This window comes from Raphanus sativus, chromosome 9 (genome assembly GCF_000801105.2).
Source record: "Raphanus sativus cultivar WK10039 chromosome 9, ASM80110v3, whole genome shotgun sequence".
Taxonomy (NCBI): Eukaryota; Viridiplantae; Streptophyta; class Magnoliopsida; order Brassicales; family Brassicaceae; genus Raphanus; species Raphanus sativus.
The window spans coordinates 14,079,322-14,096,302 of record NC_079519.1 but is presented as its reverse complement, the minus strand read 5'-3'; the positions used below and the strand labels follow the sequence as shown (position 1 = coordinate 14,096,302).

General features: G+C 38.3%; 1 protein-coding gene, 1 long non-coding RNA gene and 1 pseudogene across 3 annotated transcripts; all 3 read left to right on the top strand.

Annotated features, from left to right (window-relative positions):
* Positions 1-297: 297 nt before the first annotated feature.
* On the top strand, positions 298-4,938 carry LOC108831967 (uncharacterized). Of its 2 annotated transcripts, XR_001946443.2 has the most exons (6): positions 298-677; positions 806-1,344; positions 1,468-1,516; positions 1,620-1,667; positions 3,586-3,729; positions 4,624-4,938. It is a non-coding gene; the product is annotated as an uncharacterized LOC108831967 (long non-coding RNA). The 2 variants fall into 2 exon arrangements; XR_001946442.2 differs by lacking the exon at positions 4,624-4,938 and having other exon boundaries at positions 300-677; positions 3,586-4,076.
* Positions 4,939-8,627: 3,689 nt separating this feature from the next.
* LOC130499528 (uncharacterized) lies at positions 8,628-13,443 on the top strand (annotated as a pseudogene).
* On the top strand, positions 12,650-13,443 carry LOC130499530 (uncharacterized). Its single transcript, XM_056993672.1, has one exon. The coding sequence runs from the start codon at positions 12,699-12,701 to the stop codon at positions 13,317-13,319; it is 621 nt and encodes a 206-aa protein (XP_056849652.1). The 5' UTR covers positions 12,650-12,698; the 3' UTR covers positions 13,320-13,443.
* Positions 13,444-16,981: the final 3,538 nt, after the last annotated feature.

Here is a 16,981-nt window from a genome sequence, read left to right as displayed (position 1 = left end):
AAGGCATTAGTAATCATGCCATTGACTCAGGCTTCTATTTATTTATGTTTTTCTACTGAGCGAATCGGTGAATTCTTTGAGCTGAGCTAGACACAGTGGCAAATACGAAAGAGATGGCCGTGAAAGATGGTGAGTCATTAATTTACTTTTTTTTTGAACAAACGTCATTAATTTACAAAAAAAAAAGAAAGGATGGTGAATCATCCTACCGAGTCGGGTCTAAATACAATTTCCAGTAAGTATTAGTTTGGGCCTAAATCCCACAATCTCCACCTTTAGGCCCTAAACTAACCACCTTCACTCCTCTGCGTATCAATTCCTTCGTGAGTAACGAATGTCAAATGTCATTTGTCTTCTTCTTCACATACAAGCTCCTTGATGTGATCTGAACTGTGATGGCAATCTACTGTTGACCCTTCCTCAGTCTCTTCTCCGTGACAATCCGTGACGAGCCATTGATCTGTATTTTTAAACTTCAACAACAGCGTCTGTTCCTCTGAGTTTTCCTTAACATACAGCTCCGACCACACATGCATAGTTTCAGATGTTTCTTCATAGCTAATAGAACCGTTTTTCCCACCGAATATCGCAACATTTTCAGTGGTCAAAACACAATTCTTTCTTTGAATGGGATTTATGAACCGAGTTCAGACCTTGCCGGAGTTCTGCAGTTTCCGGTAAGATGTTCTTCTGTTCTTCTTTTAATCCCAAAGCAGTCTTACTACATCTATATGAAGTTGTTGTGTTCTGAAAATTTTATTTTTCTCCTAAGTAACAAACGACTTGCTGATATCTACTGCTGCAGATGTCCCTTCAGCTTCTGACTCACACGGTAATCCCGATCATAGTTTCTGTTTGCACCTTCCATTGATTTCTCTGACGAGACCCACGGAGCCATAAACAATTACGTTTCTCGTCACATTCCTCTCTGCATCTCCCTGCGGTGCCCTTGTTGCCATTACTCCACCTGGAGCTGCTTCACCAGAGCTACTTGATAGTGAACATAACTTGATGCAACTTCAACTTGAGTTTTTGCATCCTGCGGCATCAAGCTTCGACGCCATTACCCGATGACTGTAGCTCGTACCTTTCGAGATTACAAATATCATGAACCTCTGCATCAATCCGTGTGCTAGCCTTATGTGAATCTCATTTAATCTCGAACATTCTCGTTCGAAATTCTTTCACAGCTGCTTGGACGATGCTCTGCGTCTCCCCCTCTGCTCTAGTGTTAGCAGGTAACGAAAGCTCTTTAACAGCATCTCCTATGAAACCCTTTGTCTTTGCAGCTTTTCCTGTGAGCTCCACCTGAAGACAATAACTCCTTTGACTTCAGATTCTCAGGTAATCCCCTTAGCCTTTTTAATTTCTCTCACTTGAAACAGATTTCCTTTTCATCACATGAAACGTGACTTAACCAGTTCCTTTTTTTTTCTCTTGAAACATTATTGTTTCATCTTCCTGCAGCGTCTGCAACAACTCACTTCTCTGCTACTCTGCTACACTGATGATCCAGGTAAACCTTTTTTTTTCTTGACCTGCATCTTCTTATGCCTTGCCTCTTCCAATCTTTGAGACTCTTATGAAACTCTATCTTGGTTTCTTTTGATTTCCTGCAGCTACTCCTCCTGAAACCAGTATCTTCCCTAGCTTCATAATTCTCGCAGGTAACCTTCTCACTCACCATACTTCTGAGCTTTTGAGAAACCTTGTTTGATTTTTCCTTATCAAACTATTAATCACTGAACATCCTTCATGACTGCCCTTAAGCCAATGAATCTGTTATAGTGACTAAATAAATCCTTTGTACCCTTGCAACTTGATTCCCTTTGATATTCTTGTGATTCTTATCATGTGCACTTGATCTTAGAATCAACCTCTTCCCTGAATCTGTTGCGATTATACAAAACCGTACATGCTTAAATATTAAAGCAAACCCTGATTCAAAACCCTTGTGCCTAACCAACATAGTCTTAGACTCCTCTTTGTGCCGCCGTTATCCCGAATAGAACACGGCATCAAGCCAACCTGCTAGATAGACTTTCGACACAAACCACTGTCCAAGCTTCTTGTTTAACCTGATCCTTTCTAACCGTTTAGCACCGCTCGGCTAGTTTCCTTTTAACTTGTCTCACGCCAACTGCTCCGGTGACGTTCTTGACACTTCTTTGTAACAGCTCTCCTTGATATCACTTCTAGACCCCATGATATTGCTCCTAGCTGAAACTCCATCCTCTATTTACTTGTATAAAAAATACACCAGCCTTGGTGCTAGCATTACACAAGTCTTCTCCTTCTGATTCATAAGTATTCCTTTTGATATTACCCTGACTTCCCCGCAAATCATTATTAATATCAGTAACCTTTGATGTCTCAACGGACTTCCCTCCGTTATAACAAAGTTTCTTGTCGGTGTTAATACCCTTTTACACCTTTTTCTGAATCAGAAAACCTTGACTTGTATCCCAATCTTAATAGCCATACACATATTCAAGACGTCCCTTGTCTTAATAATTCCAAGAAATCAGCTTTCTTCCATAACATGTAATCGCCGTACACGTTTAAACTTCAGCTTGTAATTGCTCTTCTTTTGATTTTTTTTTTTCACCTTGGAGTCTTTCTCATGTTCTCACTTGACTTCTTCTCCTTCAGCAAAGATACATGTGCACGTCTTGCGCCGCTATTTGAAACCAAATAGGACACGCCGTCTAACTCCCTTGTTAGAAAGACTATCGATACAAAACCTATTGCATATATTCTTGCTAGATAACTTTTGAGAACCAATTCACCTAGAACATGCAGTTTTCTTCGCCTTATCCTTTAGTCTATCATATGCTTCTTCGTCGACTTCTTCCGACGTCCAACAACGATCACGAAACACCAATGCCTTTCACCAAACCATAACCTGAAGCTATAACATCATCTCCACCTTGATCTAAACTCCTTCGGTAGATCCTTGAACACACTTTCTACCGCCATGAGTAATGGAACCCGTCGCCTTACTTTCAACCTTGTAAGGAAGACTTTTGATATCGACCTTGTTCAACTCCCTTGAGATGATTGTTATTACTTCGACACCTTGTACTTCCCTAAGCCAAAGACACGCTGCCCTTTGATTTTTGATCTTTCAAATTTGTGCTGCCAATATCTTGGAGATAACAATTCGCACTCTCCTCGAAGAACACATAGGTCCCTTTATCTTTCTTCTTTGCGATGTTGTTTAAACTCCTAGATCTCTTTTACACCCGCAATCAAAACCTGGATTGCTCTGATACCACTTGTAGAGAATCGACCCTGGCTTCTTCTTGTAATAAACGAATCAAAAACGGAACCGATATGTTTGGCGAGTTCTTCTCCGAACCGGAGCAAACTCGATATCACTATGAATCAAAAAGATTACAAGCCTCGCACTAGTTGCGTGTTCTATGAGAGATTATTGTTTATGTGTTGTATCTAACAATGAGAGATGAGAACCCTATTTATACTAGATCGATCATAGGTTCTCTAGATGGAAAATGAAAAATACTTGTTCCTAGTACTACAAAGAAACTGGAAAATTAACATATTTCTTATGTCTTGTTTCAGGATCAAACCCGAAACCCACCAACAGGCCCAAAAGACACAAAGCCTCACATTTGAGAGTGTTTTCAGAGGCCCAAACTTTACAGCCCATAATTAAAGATCCTTCAAAGCCGAACTTCAGGAGACCTACACACAAAGGCAAAGTCGGTTAGTATATGATTTTGTACGTGAATTAAGAAAAGGAAATTCTCCATCAAGGTCGGTTAATCCTTGATTATAAAAGGAACATCAACGTGACACTGAAAAGTATCCGAAACACAAGACCATAAAAGAGAGAGAGAGTTTAAGAGAGATCGGGTAGAGAAGAAACTTAGGGCTAGAGACATTGTTCGAGTCATGTCTCTTTGGGATAGAGTTTCTTTGATTTTTCTTATTCTTTGTTGTGTCTTTTTATTGAGCGCTTAAAGCGTTTGTGTAAACCCTTTAATTGATAGTGGATGTTGTGGGAGACGGTTCCTACCCCAAAAGTACCGCAAGAGAACTGGGTTAAAAGATCTTGTGTCATTATTTAGTTAACCAATCAAAAGATCGATAAATTCCTAACAATTAGGAATTATATAATCAGGAGAAAATGTGATTTATATTGGTGTTGGCTCTATCTCTTCCCGGTTCTATTAAATTGTATAGATTAATTTTATTATTAAAGAAAATTTGAATATTAATTGTAAGAGTTATGTGTAAAATTCCAACTCATTAAAGAATTGGACACTATTATATGTATTACAACTGGAGATAAACAATAAAAATAACTATATATGCAGGAGTGGACCCACCAGTGTAGAAGGTGTGGCACATGCTCTTTTATTTTATTTTCCTCTTTTAGTAACCAAAATAAAAATATTTTAACATGAAAACCAGAAAAAACATAGAAGTGCCACATTCAATCCGAGCTAAAAGACTAGCCCAGTTAAATGTAAGTTAAGTGTCCTAGACCAATTAACAATAAGATTAAAAACATAGTCCACTTAAGGGGAAAATGAGCTTTCAATCCCCCAAATATTTGTAATAAGCATTTTTAATACTCAACTTTTACTTGTGCAGATTTAATCTCCAACTGAATGGCGACCGAGTAGAACTAGACTTTAAAAAGTCAATCGTTATTTTTTTGACGGAGACGTTAGTTATAATAGAAAGGAGGTTTGGTTTTGTCTTATAAAACCCAGAAATCTCACATTTCGATTCTTCATGCGATTTTGGAGGAGAGGAAGTTAATTCTGGTGAGAAGAGGACAATTCTGACGAGAATAAACAAATTTGGACTTGCATTACAGAAGCCTTGTCGATCTGTTGTTGTTGTTCCTTTCGACAAAACACATAATGAGTATAAAAAAAGAAATAAACAAAATTTTAAGGATTATGATTATGAAGGTGACGAAGAAGGTGATGAGGTAAGTACATATATAGTGTTAGTGAACCTAAAGTGGCTCTAAAAGGTGAACAACAAGTACTAAATTGGCTTTACTTACTATTAAGTGTTGTGAAATGTCATGACTTCATCTCTATTGCTATTTGCTCATGAGATCTGACTAATTTCTCTTGCATCGGGGGAATTACAAACTATCTACCCATGAGATCCTAAACAGCTTTGCAAATACGTTCCATGACACAAATCAATTTGAAGAAGGAAATGTGTATGGTCTCTACTCTGATCCGTCGCGAATTAACACTGTGTCTTGTCCTTCTAATTTTGGCCATTATCTTAAAATCACACCTGTACAAGTACTCATACGATTAGTAATAACATAACTAGAATTCTCTTCTTAGAAATCACATATATTTTTCAGTTTCACATCAGAATCCTACCACACTTGCAGTATCACACACTTTTGTTAGAGAAATTATGTCATAACGAGTTCTCAGATTTACATATGCATCTCTAAAAATTATGTCTACCTTGCCCCAATAGCAAATAAAACCAAAACTTTGACAGAATCAAAGCGAAAGAATAGACAATGTTAACACGCAATAATTATTAGTCTCAAAATTTTAAAACTCTAAGAACATCTCCAAGGCTTCATTTTTTGCTTTAAAATTACACTTTATTCAAAATGAAGCAAGAAATAAAGCACATCTTCTCCGATGGTTTGCTTCATTTCTTTTTTATAAAAAGAATATTTTAAGAATATTTTCTCTCTCTTTTATCATTAATTATTAATAACACCTTATACTTTTTTATATTTACTAATTTTACCCAACTATTTTGGTTTAACAATAATCCAACATAATTGTTATAGATTCAACATTATCATATAAAATTATTACACATAATATAGAACAACAATACTAGATTTTATAAAGAAGCACCAGCCATATATCTTTCCCACAAATGATCAATTAAATCGTTGCGAAGTGCAAAATAAGCGTCTTTATCTTTAATTCTTCTAAATCGCGCCAAAAACTCTTGGAAACGAATATGATCATTATCTTCGGTATCAACCTCCGTAGGTGGAACTTCTCTATTGACTTCAATTGGTGCTTCGAGATCACGCTCATCCTCAATTATCATATTATGTAAAATAATGCATGTAGTCATTATATCATGTATCACATCTTTTTTCCAAAACCGAACTGGTCCTTTCACAATTGCAAAACGTGATTGGAGAACTCCAAATGCACGTTCTACATCTTTCCGACATGCTTCTTGTTGCGTAGCAAAATATTGCTTTTTTGGACCTATTGGCTCATGAATAGTTTGTACTATGGTAGACCATTTTGGATATATACCATCGACCAAATAATAGCCCATACTATAATTGTTTCCTTGAATGATAAAATGAGCAGGAGGTGCAATACCTTGAGCAAGATTGGAGAAAAGATGAGAAGAAGACAAAGACAACACCATTTGGAGATTCAAAGTAGGAATTATGTTTTGAAAAAACATAAAGAAGAAAACAAAATTTTGTTTTGTGATGTTGACTCCATAAAAGATCATAAAGTTCGTGCTTACATGCAATCTGAAAAAAAATCGGATTTTATTGGAGAGGAGTGAAGAACAACAAGCTCAACAACCTCCTCAAACTTCAACTTCATTTGGGCAGTTTTTTAATAATCTTAGTGGATCAGGAAGTGATTTACCAGATTATTAAGTATCATTTTATGTTGTAATAAATATTTTATGTTTAGTTTGGTGTTATCAATCATGTATTTCACTTTTATATTAATAATTTAATGTTATCTTTCATTTAATATATGTTTTTTAAATATTTTAATATTATAAATTAAATAAAATTATATAATAAATAAATATTAAAAAGTTAATTGGGTTATATTGATTAACTTATTTTATTTTAACAAAATGTAAGAACAAACAAAAGTTAAGGACCAATTTATAATTTATAAAGTTCAGCTTCAAAAATAAAGCAATGAACAGTATTGCTTCAAATTTGAAGCAGTACTGTTCATTGTTTCATTTTGAAGCAAGAAATGAAGCACCATTGAAGTAAAAGTTGCTTTAAAATGAAGCAAAAAGTGAAAAATGAAGCACTATTGGAGATGGTCTAATAACTAGCATCTGTTACGTGTTGTGGTTCTTTTAAAAAATAAAAATAATATCTGTAAGAAGTTTCTCTGTTTACTTTAATCTTGTTGTTTGGTGACGAAGACAATTCCATATGAGCTGTTTTTGAATTCTTTGTTAAGTGTACATATCATTATGTAATAATCTGCTATATATTTGTTTCTTTAGTTTTTTCACTTCTTAGAATACTAATATAGTTTTTATTAAGTATCGATGGTTGTAAACTGGTTTTTTTTTCCATTGTACATCATATTTGACTAAATTTATTTTATTAACTATAATTAAAATATTTTGTGCCACAGTCTAATTAAATTTCTAGGTCCGCCCCTGTATATATGATCATCAATAATTTCTACGGTACTTCAAAATATAAACGAATTTTGCGTCTTATCATTGTATAATCAGATGTATAAATTAATATAATTAGATAAGTTTATTAATAATATACGTCTTTGTCATTTCAGAATTATTAAAAAAAGGTTGCTGATAATATTTCAGCTAAAACTCTAACTTAACAAAATGACATTAATTGCAACCAAAGGAAAATTACAGCATGATGCAATCTTCATAAAGTTACACGTTAATAATTTTTAGGTGGAATTAATTTATCATTTGTGTTCTTAAAACCTATTATAATAATTAAAATATAACCATTTAAAAAACTTACTAAACTAAACAATTACATATTCATGTCAAACTTTTAATAATGAAATAATTATAATCTCTAAGAAAAATAACAAAATAAAATAACAAAATATTTAAATAACAAAAATTAATGTAATTATTAACTGAGAGTAAACTAAATACTACATTTTCAAATTCATTAACCCAATATCAACTAACCTGCACGTAGCATCACTGCAAATTTATCAAAGGACTCAATCATTTTCGCCAATCTGCATATGAAAACTATGACAATGCTACGTATCTTTATGGTATATTAAATATGTGCTGAGACAATTTGAAAAAAGAAAAGAATACGTGGATAAAATAGCGGGAGAATTACCAATTGTGACTCAAAACTTGGAGTCAAACTCAAAAGAGTACCCCAACTTGGGTCAAAGGCAAAAGTAACCTAAAAGGCTATTGAAATTACAACTATCTTCTTGTGAACAAACAAAAAACGGATTTTTTTTTACGTTTCTACCCCTCGCAAGTCGTCTGTAAACAGACGACTTGAAAATAAGTCGTCCAGACGACTTTAAGTTAAGTCGTCTGTACAATTATTCTTAAACATAATTTAAAAATTTTGTAAAAAATATTTTGATAAGTGAAAAATTGGAATTATGTAATTAACATATGTCTTAAGAGATATAAATTAATATATAACAAATTTCAATTGTTTTCAGCCCAGATGAGTGAAAGTAGTGAGTCATGATATTCTTTAGTTTATGTTTCATCAACATATGTTGTAGTATTGTATGTGTTCTTAGGGTTAGATTTTGGAAAGCATTAAAACCGTTTTTGAAAATTTTTAAAATTACCTAGGCGTGTTCATTTCTATGTATAGTAAACACTATTGAAGTATAATTTGATATTATAACGTGGTTAGTAAGTTAATTTAGTCATTTTAGTTTAGGGGTTCATTTTAGGGTATTGGACGACTTAATATTTAGTTTTCTGTTCCCAGACGACTAAATATTAGGTCGTCTGATGTACATTATCAGCCAGAATAAGTCGTCTAAACCGGACCAAACCTTAAAGTTTACCAATGTACTTTTAAAGCTAACCAGATTATTTACCCAATATATAAGGTGATTTTTTTTTTTCATTTTCCGCGAACAGAAACCCTAACAGTTCTCTCTCGCCGGCGATATCAAAGGCGATTCGAATTCCCACTATTTCCGAACAACCATCGTTCTCAACGTCGGCTATCTATCTCACTTCATTCTCACCGTTGTCGCCGCAGCTTCTTCTAACCCTAGCGCCGCCGATTCCTCTAAACCCTAGCGCCCCCGCTTCCACTATTTCCGAACAAACCGTCGCCCTCGCCACCGTGCTCACCAACGTTCTCACCGCCGCTTACTCTAAACACTAGCTAGCACCGCCGCTTCTTCTAAACCCTAGCGCCGCCGCTTCTTCTAAACCCTAGCGCCGCCGCTTCTTCTCTGTAAACCGTAGCGCCGTTTCTCTGTAAACCCTAACGCCGGTAAGTCATCAAACTCGTGGAAAAGATGAACATAAAACGTTGTCTCTTTCAATTTACTCATTCTCACCGTTTCACGTTTATTTTTTCAGATCTATAACCACAATGACGAGTACTCGAACTCCTTCTGCGACTAATCAGATCCGCTTGAAATTTTTCTACTGGAAGACTTGTAAGTAAGTCGTCTGGAAAGTCTTCAACCTGGACGACTTAGTACGTCCATTTGGAAGACTTTCCAGACGACTTAAATATAAGTCGTCAACTAAGTCGTCCAGTTGGACGACTTTCTAGACGACTTATATTTAAGTCGTCTACTAAGTCGTCTGGAGTAACAATTAGCTTGTGTTCTGACTTCTATTGTTGTCTTTGATTATTTTGCAGACAAAAAGGATGGATATTCCAGAACTCCCCCGTAGGTTATACACATTAGGGGAAGAGCCAGAACCCCACAATAGCATTTCGTATCATACGGATAACACGAAGTTGCATACTGCTCTTAGGGAAGCTCTCACTGATGCTGAATTTGAAGAGCTCAAGGAGTCGAGATTGGGAGTTTTCATCAAGTTCAAGGAGCAGGGATTTGGTTGGGCTTCAAGGCTGGTTCACTACTTGCTCGGTTTAAAGCTGGACATTAAGAAGAAGTACGAAATGTGGTGTCTCGTTGGTCCAGAACCTGCGAGGTTTTCACTGTTAGAGTTTGAAAACATCACTGGTCTAAACTGCGAGTACATCGAGGACCTTGAGACACCAGAATGTGAAGTTACCCCATAGATGGTTTCTTTCTGGGAGATGATGGGAGTTCATCGGGAAGCTGGGCCAACTACTGATCAGATAATAGCAGCACTGAAGAGATGCGGGGATTGGTCCAGGGAAGATCGCAAGCGACTCGCGTACCTTTCCATCTTCACTGGATTCATTGAAGGGAGAAAGTTCTCAAGCGCTACACGAGCTACTCTGGCAAGGCTAGTGATGGATTTAGAAAGGTTTGAGAATTATCCATGGGGGAGAGTCGCGTTTAAGGTGCTGATGGACTCTTTGTGGAACAAAGATATTACTGGCTGTTACACCGTGGATGGGTTTATACAAGTTCTTCAGGTCTGGGCGTACACAGCTATTCCGGGATTGGGTGCTAGTATTGGTCTACCCAGAGCAAACAGTCCGTCTCCACCGATTCTGGCTTACGAGGGCAGCAGAGGCCGCAGATTCATGAAAGCTGCTATCTTGAGTCAGGTACCTTTCCATCTTCACTTAATTAAGTTGTCTGGAAAGTCTTCCAGCTGGACGACTTAGTAGACGACTTATTATAAGTCGTCTGGAAGGTCTTCCAGCTGGACGACTTAGTAGACGACTTATTATAAGTCGTCTGGAAGGTCTTCCAGCTGGACGACTTAGTAGACGACTTTTTATAAGTCGTCTGGAAGGTCGTCCAGCTGGACGACTTAGTAGACGACTTATAATAAGTCGTCTGGAAGGTCGTCCAGCTGGACGACTTAGTTGACGACTTATAATTAAGTCGTCTATTTAGTATTTTGTTTCAAATATCTAACTCGATTCTTCTTCTATTTACTGCAGACCCGCGTGATCAACTTTGTTGAGAAGGACATTAGTGAAATGTGGCCAAAATGGGACTCTGAGGTTGAGGACGTGCCCGCGGAGAACATCATTAAAGTCATGTATGATCGGAGACCGTGGAAGTGGACCATGGATTGCTGGGAAGTCACTGGTACAAAACCTAAGTTTGTGACTCCATCGAAAAGAGCCAAAGAGATGGTTGTGGAGGAGGTGGAGGAAGACAATCAGAGACCTCGGAAGAAAGCTCGTAAAGAGGCTCCTAAAGAGGCTACTAAAGAGGCTAGAGAAGAGGCTCCTACAGAGGCTAGAGAAGAGGCTACAGAAGAGGCTACAGAAGAGGCTAGTTGGGTGACCAGAGAGGAGTTAGAAAATATGTTCAAGGACTTAAGAAGTGGCTTAGGTGACATGATGAAAGATGGGTTTAAGAAGTGCATCAGGGAGATTAGGAAGATCTCCGATAGATTAGAAGCTGTGGAGAAGAAGGTTGGTGTCACCAATCAGGCTACCCCTCAAGCCCCAGAAACCGGGGTTAGTAACAAACAGCCTACCCCACAAGCCCCAGAAACCGGGGTTAGTAACAAACAGACTACTCCTCAAAAGGATCAGCCTACACTTCAAACCAATCATCCTACTCCTCCCACCAGACAGCCTGCTCCTCAAAAGGCAAAGCCTACTCCTCAAAAGGCAAAGCCTACTCCTCAAACGAAACAGCCTGCTCCTCAAACTAAACAGCCTGCTCCTCAAACTAAACAGCCTGCTCCTCAAACGAAACAGCCTGCTCCTCAAACGAAAAAGCCTTCTCCTCAAAAGAAACAGCCTTCTCCTCTGCCCAAAGAGGTTAGTATCAAATCCTCTCCCAACAAGAATTAAGTCGTCCAGGGTCTTCTAGTTGTCCAGACAACTTTTATTTAAGTCGTCCAGGGTCAACTAGTCGTCCAGACAACTTTTATTTAAGTCGTCCAGGGTCAACTAGTCGTCCAGACAACTTTTATTTAAGTCGTCCAGGGTCAACTAGTCGTCCAGACAACTTTTATTTAAGTCGTCCAGGGTCAACTAGTCGTCCAGACAACTTTTATTTAAGTCGTCCAGGGTTAACTTGCAACTTTTATTGCAGAGATTGTTGTCGGAGGATACAGCAGATGAGGCGATCTCGGTATATAAGATCTTGCCGGAGGATAAAGCAGATGGTGTCACCTCCAAAGAGATTGTTCCTCTCACTTCCACTGACCAACCTAGCTTCGCTTCCAACGATCAACAACCGAGCTTCGCTTCCACCGATCCAAGCGTTCCAGTTTCAGAACCGAGCCTGGTTGTATTGGACAAAACAGCTCCCACTGCTTCTGTGCGTGCAAGGAGTGAACGAACGAAGAAACATGCTCCCACACAGATATCTCCTTATACGGCAGAGAGAAGGAAACTCCTTAGAGTGGGAAAGTATAATCCATTTCCCACACTAAACAGACCTAAGATGAAGGAGCTCGCTGATTGGTTGAAAACTGATCCGTAAGTGATTGCTTTACCCATAATAGCTTGATTTAGTCTACCAAAACTGATTGCTTTTTTGTTTGCTGTGATTATTTCACTAAGGAAGAGGACAAACCACGTACATCACCAACTTGGTGGTATCAAAAACTCCGGACATCCAAAGCATGGCTGGAAGACGTAGTAAGTCTTCTGCTTATCTTTAAGTCGTCTGGTAACTTGTCTTTGTATAGATTTGTAAATATATAAGTCGTCTGGAAGGTTTTCCAGCTGGACGACTTACAAATAAGTCGTCTGGAAGGTTCTAACTTGTATTATTTTATATGCAGCATATAGATGCTTGGAGAATGTGCTGAGGCAGAGGTATAAGGAGAACCCACAATGTTTCCGGAGCGAGCGAATGTGCTTCCTGGATCACAACTTTACCCAGTCTTGGAGAGAACAGTATATGTTCTTCAAAGCATCGTCGTCTGATCACAATGGTTTAGGAAAAATGCTACCTAGTGGGGCGGCGAGTTTGTATGACGGATCAATGCCTTCATTTTGCCAATCAAACAAGAAGTGGGGGGAGGACATTGATGATATCTATGCGCCACTGAACTTGGACAACAAACATTGGGTGGCTATTTGGATATCGATCCCTAAGAGGCACATAGTCGTCTGGGACAGCATACCTTCAACTACCATACCAGAAAGATGGGATGAGATAATGGAGCCTTTTCTCGAGATGGTCCCTTATCTGATTGTGGAGTGCGGAGACCAGATGCATGGGTTGGAGCGATACACATATGAGAGACTGCTGAAAGATGTACCCACGGCCAACAATGGTGATTGTGGCGTGTACGCTGCAAAGTACATTGAATGTCATGCTCTTGGGGTCCCCTTTAGCCCTAAAGACTTTGCTAGGTCCAATGCGAAGACTATGAGGGATAATATGGCTTTGGTTATATGGACGGAGCTTGTTGATCAGCATCTGAAAGATAATGAGGATGGTGGTATGTTTGTGGGCATGTATGATTAGATACACAAATCTAACTTGTATAGATTTTTTAACTTGTATAGATACACAAATCTATTTGTATATTTGAACTATTTGTATACACAAATCTATTTGTATATTTGAACTATTTGTTTACACAAATCTATTTGTATGTTTGTGGGCATGTATGATTTATTTGATTTTCTAACTTGTATAGATTTTCTAACTTGTGTAAGGTTTTCCAGCTGGACGACTTACAAATAAGTCGTCTGGAAGGTTTTCCAGCTGGACGACTTACAAATAAGTCGTCTGGAAGGTTTGGACGACTTACAAATAAGGTAGTCTAAAAATAAAATACACTGGACGACTTCGTAAAAGGTCGTCTAAAAAAAATACACTTGAAGGGATAGTAGAAGGTAGTCTAAACACTGGACGACTTAAATACACTGGACGACTTCGTAAAAGGTCGTCTAAAAAAAATACACTTGAAGGGATAGTAGAAGGTAGTCTAATACACTGGACGACTTCGTAGAAGGTAGACGAAACACTGGACGACTTAGAAATTAGTCGTCTGGACGGGTAATCAAGACTGGACGACTTAAATTTAGGTCGTCTGGACAACTAGTCAACTGGTTGTGTACATTGTGGTTTCGTATGGCCAGTTTCCTTGCAGTTTGAGCATCTCCGTGCCCTGTGTTTCTTCCTGGGTTTGTGTCCTCTCATCCTAGATAGCTCCAACCAAGATTGCCATCTTGATTTCTTCTGTCTCCCCGGACCACGCTTTACGTTTGGAGGAAAGCATTCTCGTTCCTCAATATGTTGTGACACGATAGGATATATATTCTCTGAGTATCCTGCATACAGATGATTCTTTGAGTAAAGTGGACATACAAGTGTGTCGATATGCACACCAGCATGTGTTCCAGCTGCTATAGCATGAGAGCAAGGTATTTTCTCCACTCCATAGACACCACAATCACACTTTACATGTTCCAAATCAACCACACAGTCCATTTTGCCACCTTTGACAAAGAAACGCCATCCATCAATTGGTTCGACCGTCATCGTATCCGCTATCTCTGATCGAACAGCAAGCAAGTATTCAACACCCCGGCTATGTTCAGTTGGGAGACTCAAAGCATCTTGTCTCCTTTTCCAATACCATTTTCCTAACTTCTGCCTTATGAACTCCAGCAGGAACGGAATCGGAAATCCTCTTGCTCGCTTCAGTGCGGAATTAATAGATTCAGCGATGTTGCTTGTTTTTATGTTGAACCTGTTCCCCTTACAATAAACCCTTGACCATAGCTTGGCGTCGGCCTTCTCCAAATACGTTGCAAGTTCCGGGTTTGCACTCCGTATCTCAGCCATGTACCGGTAAAATCGTAAACCGTGTGCGCATAAGCAGCCCCTTTCACCAAGTACATGAGATGTTTCCCTTTAAACTTTTTGACAATGTTATCTTGAAGGTGATAATAACATATTCCTCGGGTTGCCCAAGGAAACACCTTCTCACACGCACTTTTAATGGCCGCGTGCCGGTCAGAGACTATCACCAGAGGCTTGTCATGAGATATACAACTAGCCAATTTTGTGAAAAACCATTCCCAAGAAGGTTCATCTTCAGCATCCACGATCCCAAAAGCCAATGGGAATATCTGAAAATTGCCATCTTGTGCGGCTGCAACTAACATAACACCTCCATACTTTCCACTTAGGTGAGTTCCATCCACCACAATGACCCTTCTCTGATACTTAAAACCTTTGATAGAAGCTCCAAAAGAGAGAAATAGATACTTAAATCTTTTCTTAGAATCAAGTTCTATAGCCGTGATAGAATCAGGATTTGCAATGGAGATTTGCTCGAGATATGAAGGCAGACGCGAATACCCTTCTTCTGCTGATCCTCTCACCAATTTCTGTGCATATAACAGTGCTCTGTATGAAGTGGTGTAATCAAGCGTCATGCCAAACATGTTCTTCATTGCATCAGTGATATGCTGTGGAGTTATCCCATCAATGATCCCAACACGATCAATGAAAAGACTACCAACATACTTTGGAGTACAGTGTCTCCGCTGAGCGATTCGGTCTCCAATTGAGCATAAATGTTTTTCCACATACTTTGTTACCCAAAACGTGTTTGGCCCATGTTTCACACTCGCTCTGATCTTCCATCCACAACCGCTAACCCGACATATTGCCACAAGGAGAGTTTTTGTTGATTTGTATATTCTGAAAGAAAACCTACCCCTCACTGCTGTCAACCGCAGCTCTGAAAGCAGTGCATCCTTGCTAACAAAACTCTGGTTGACATAGATGCTGGTACAATCCGATTTTCCTCCTTCAATAGCATTTGTCTTAGCATATGTCTTTTCAATTTCTTCAAAACAAATATTATCATCATCTTCCTCGTCTTCATCTAGAACCTTTCCATAAAGACTGTAATCCCCACCATTCTGATCCGTTTCACCAACAATAGTGTTATCAGCATCCTCCTCCCCATTGTCCTCCTCCCCATTTTCCTCCTCCCCATCTTGATTTTCATCTTCAACAGACTCATTATCACCAACATCTTCAAAACATTCATCAGCCTCATCATTATCACCAACATCTTCTTCCCATTCACCAGCTTCATCATTATCACCAATATCTTCTTCCCATTCACCAGCTTCTTCTCTTTTCTCTGAAACCGTTTCCACCTTGCTGCGGCTTGATACACAAAGACATACTCTATGCGTTTTGAGTATCTCGAGCAAGTTTCGAACTTGTCTATCACTTGTAACATGAATGGGAGGACTGCCTGGAGTCATCATCATTTCTTCTGGTAATGAGTAGCTAATCTCCACAGTCACTGATCTCATGTCCAGGTTATAATCTTCTTGAGCCATTGCAACAAGTTCAGCATGTGTTGAATCTTCATTCAATAAAAACAATCTTGCTCCTTTGAGATCATCAACCACAAAATCCCAACGGAAATCTCTCAACAACCATTCTCCATACACTGCATGTAACTTAAAAATCATCTGCAAATATTCAAAATAAAACACATTAGTAAACATAGAGAAAATGAAGAAGTTCAATAAACATTATCGCAGACGACTTAGATTTAAGTCGTCCAGAAGACTTAAAGGTAAGTCGTCTAAAGAGGTCACTTTTGCAATTGAAAATTAAAAGGGACGACTTAATTCTAAGTCGTCCGGCTTTGTTTGTTAAAAAAAAAATTTCAGACGACTTATATATAAGTCGTCTACGAAAAACGGGCTAGTTTTGCATTTGACCGAATCGTGTCAGATCTTTGACTATTTCTGGACGACTTATAATTCAGTCGTCTCTGGAAAGTAAAAATTTCAATATTTTATTCAAACTAGACGACTTACGTGTAAGTCGTCCTAGGTTAGTTTTGTAATTGAAAAATAAAACTTGAAATTTAACTTTCTCCAGACGACTTAACTAAAAGTCGTCCAGCTAGACGACTTAATTTAAGGTCGTCCGGGATAAGCAAGGTTTGGACGACTTAATTGGGAAAAATTCTGGACGACTTTGCTTTCCCCGGACGACTTTAAATTAAGTCTTCTGACGGGACGACTTTATATTATGTCGTCTGGTAAAAGTTAAATTATGAAGTTTTATTTTTCAACTACAAAACTAACCTAAGACGACTTACACGTAAGTCGTCTAGTTTAATAAAATATTGAAATTTT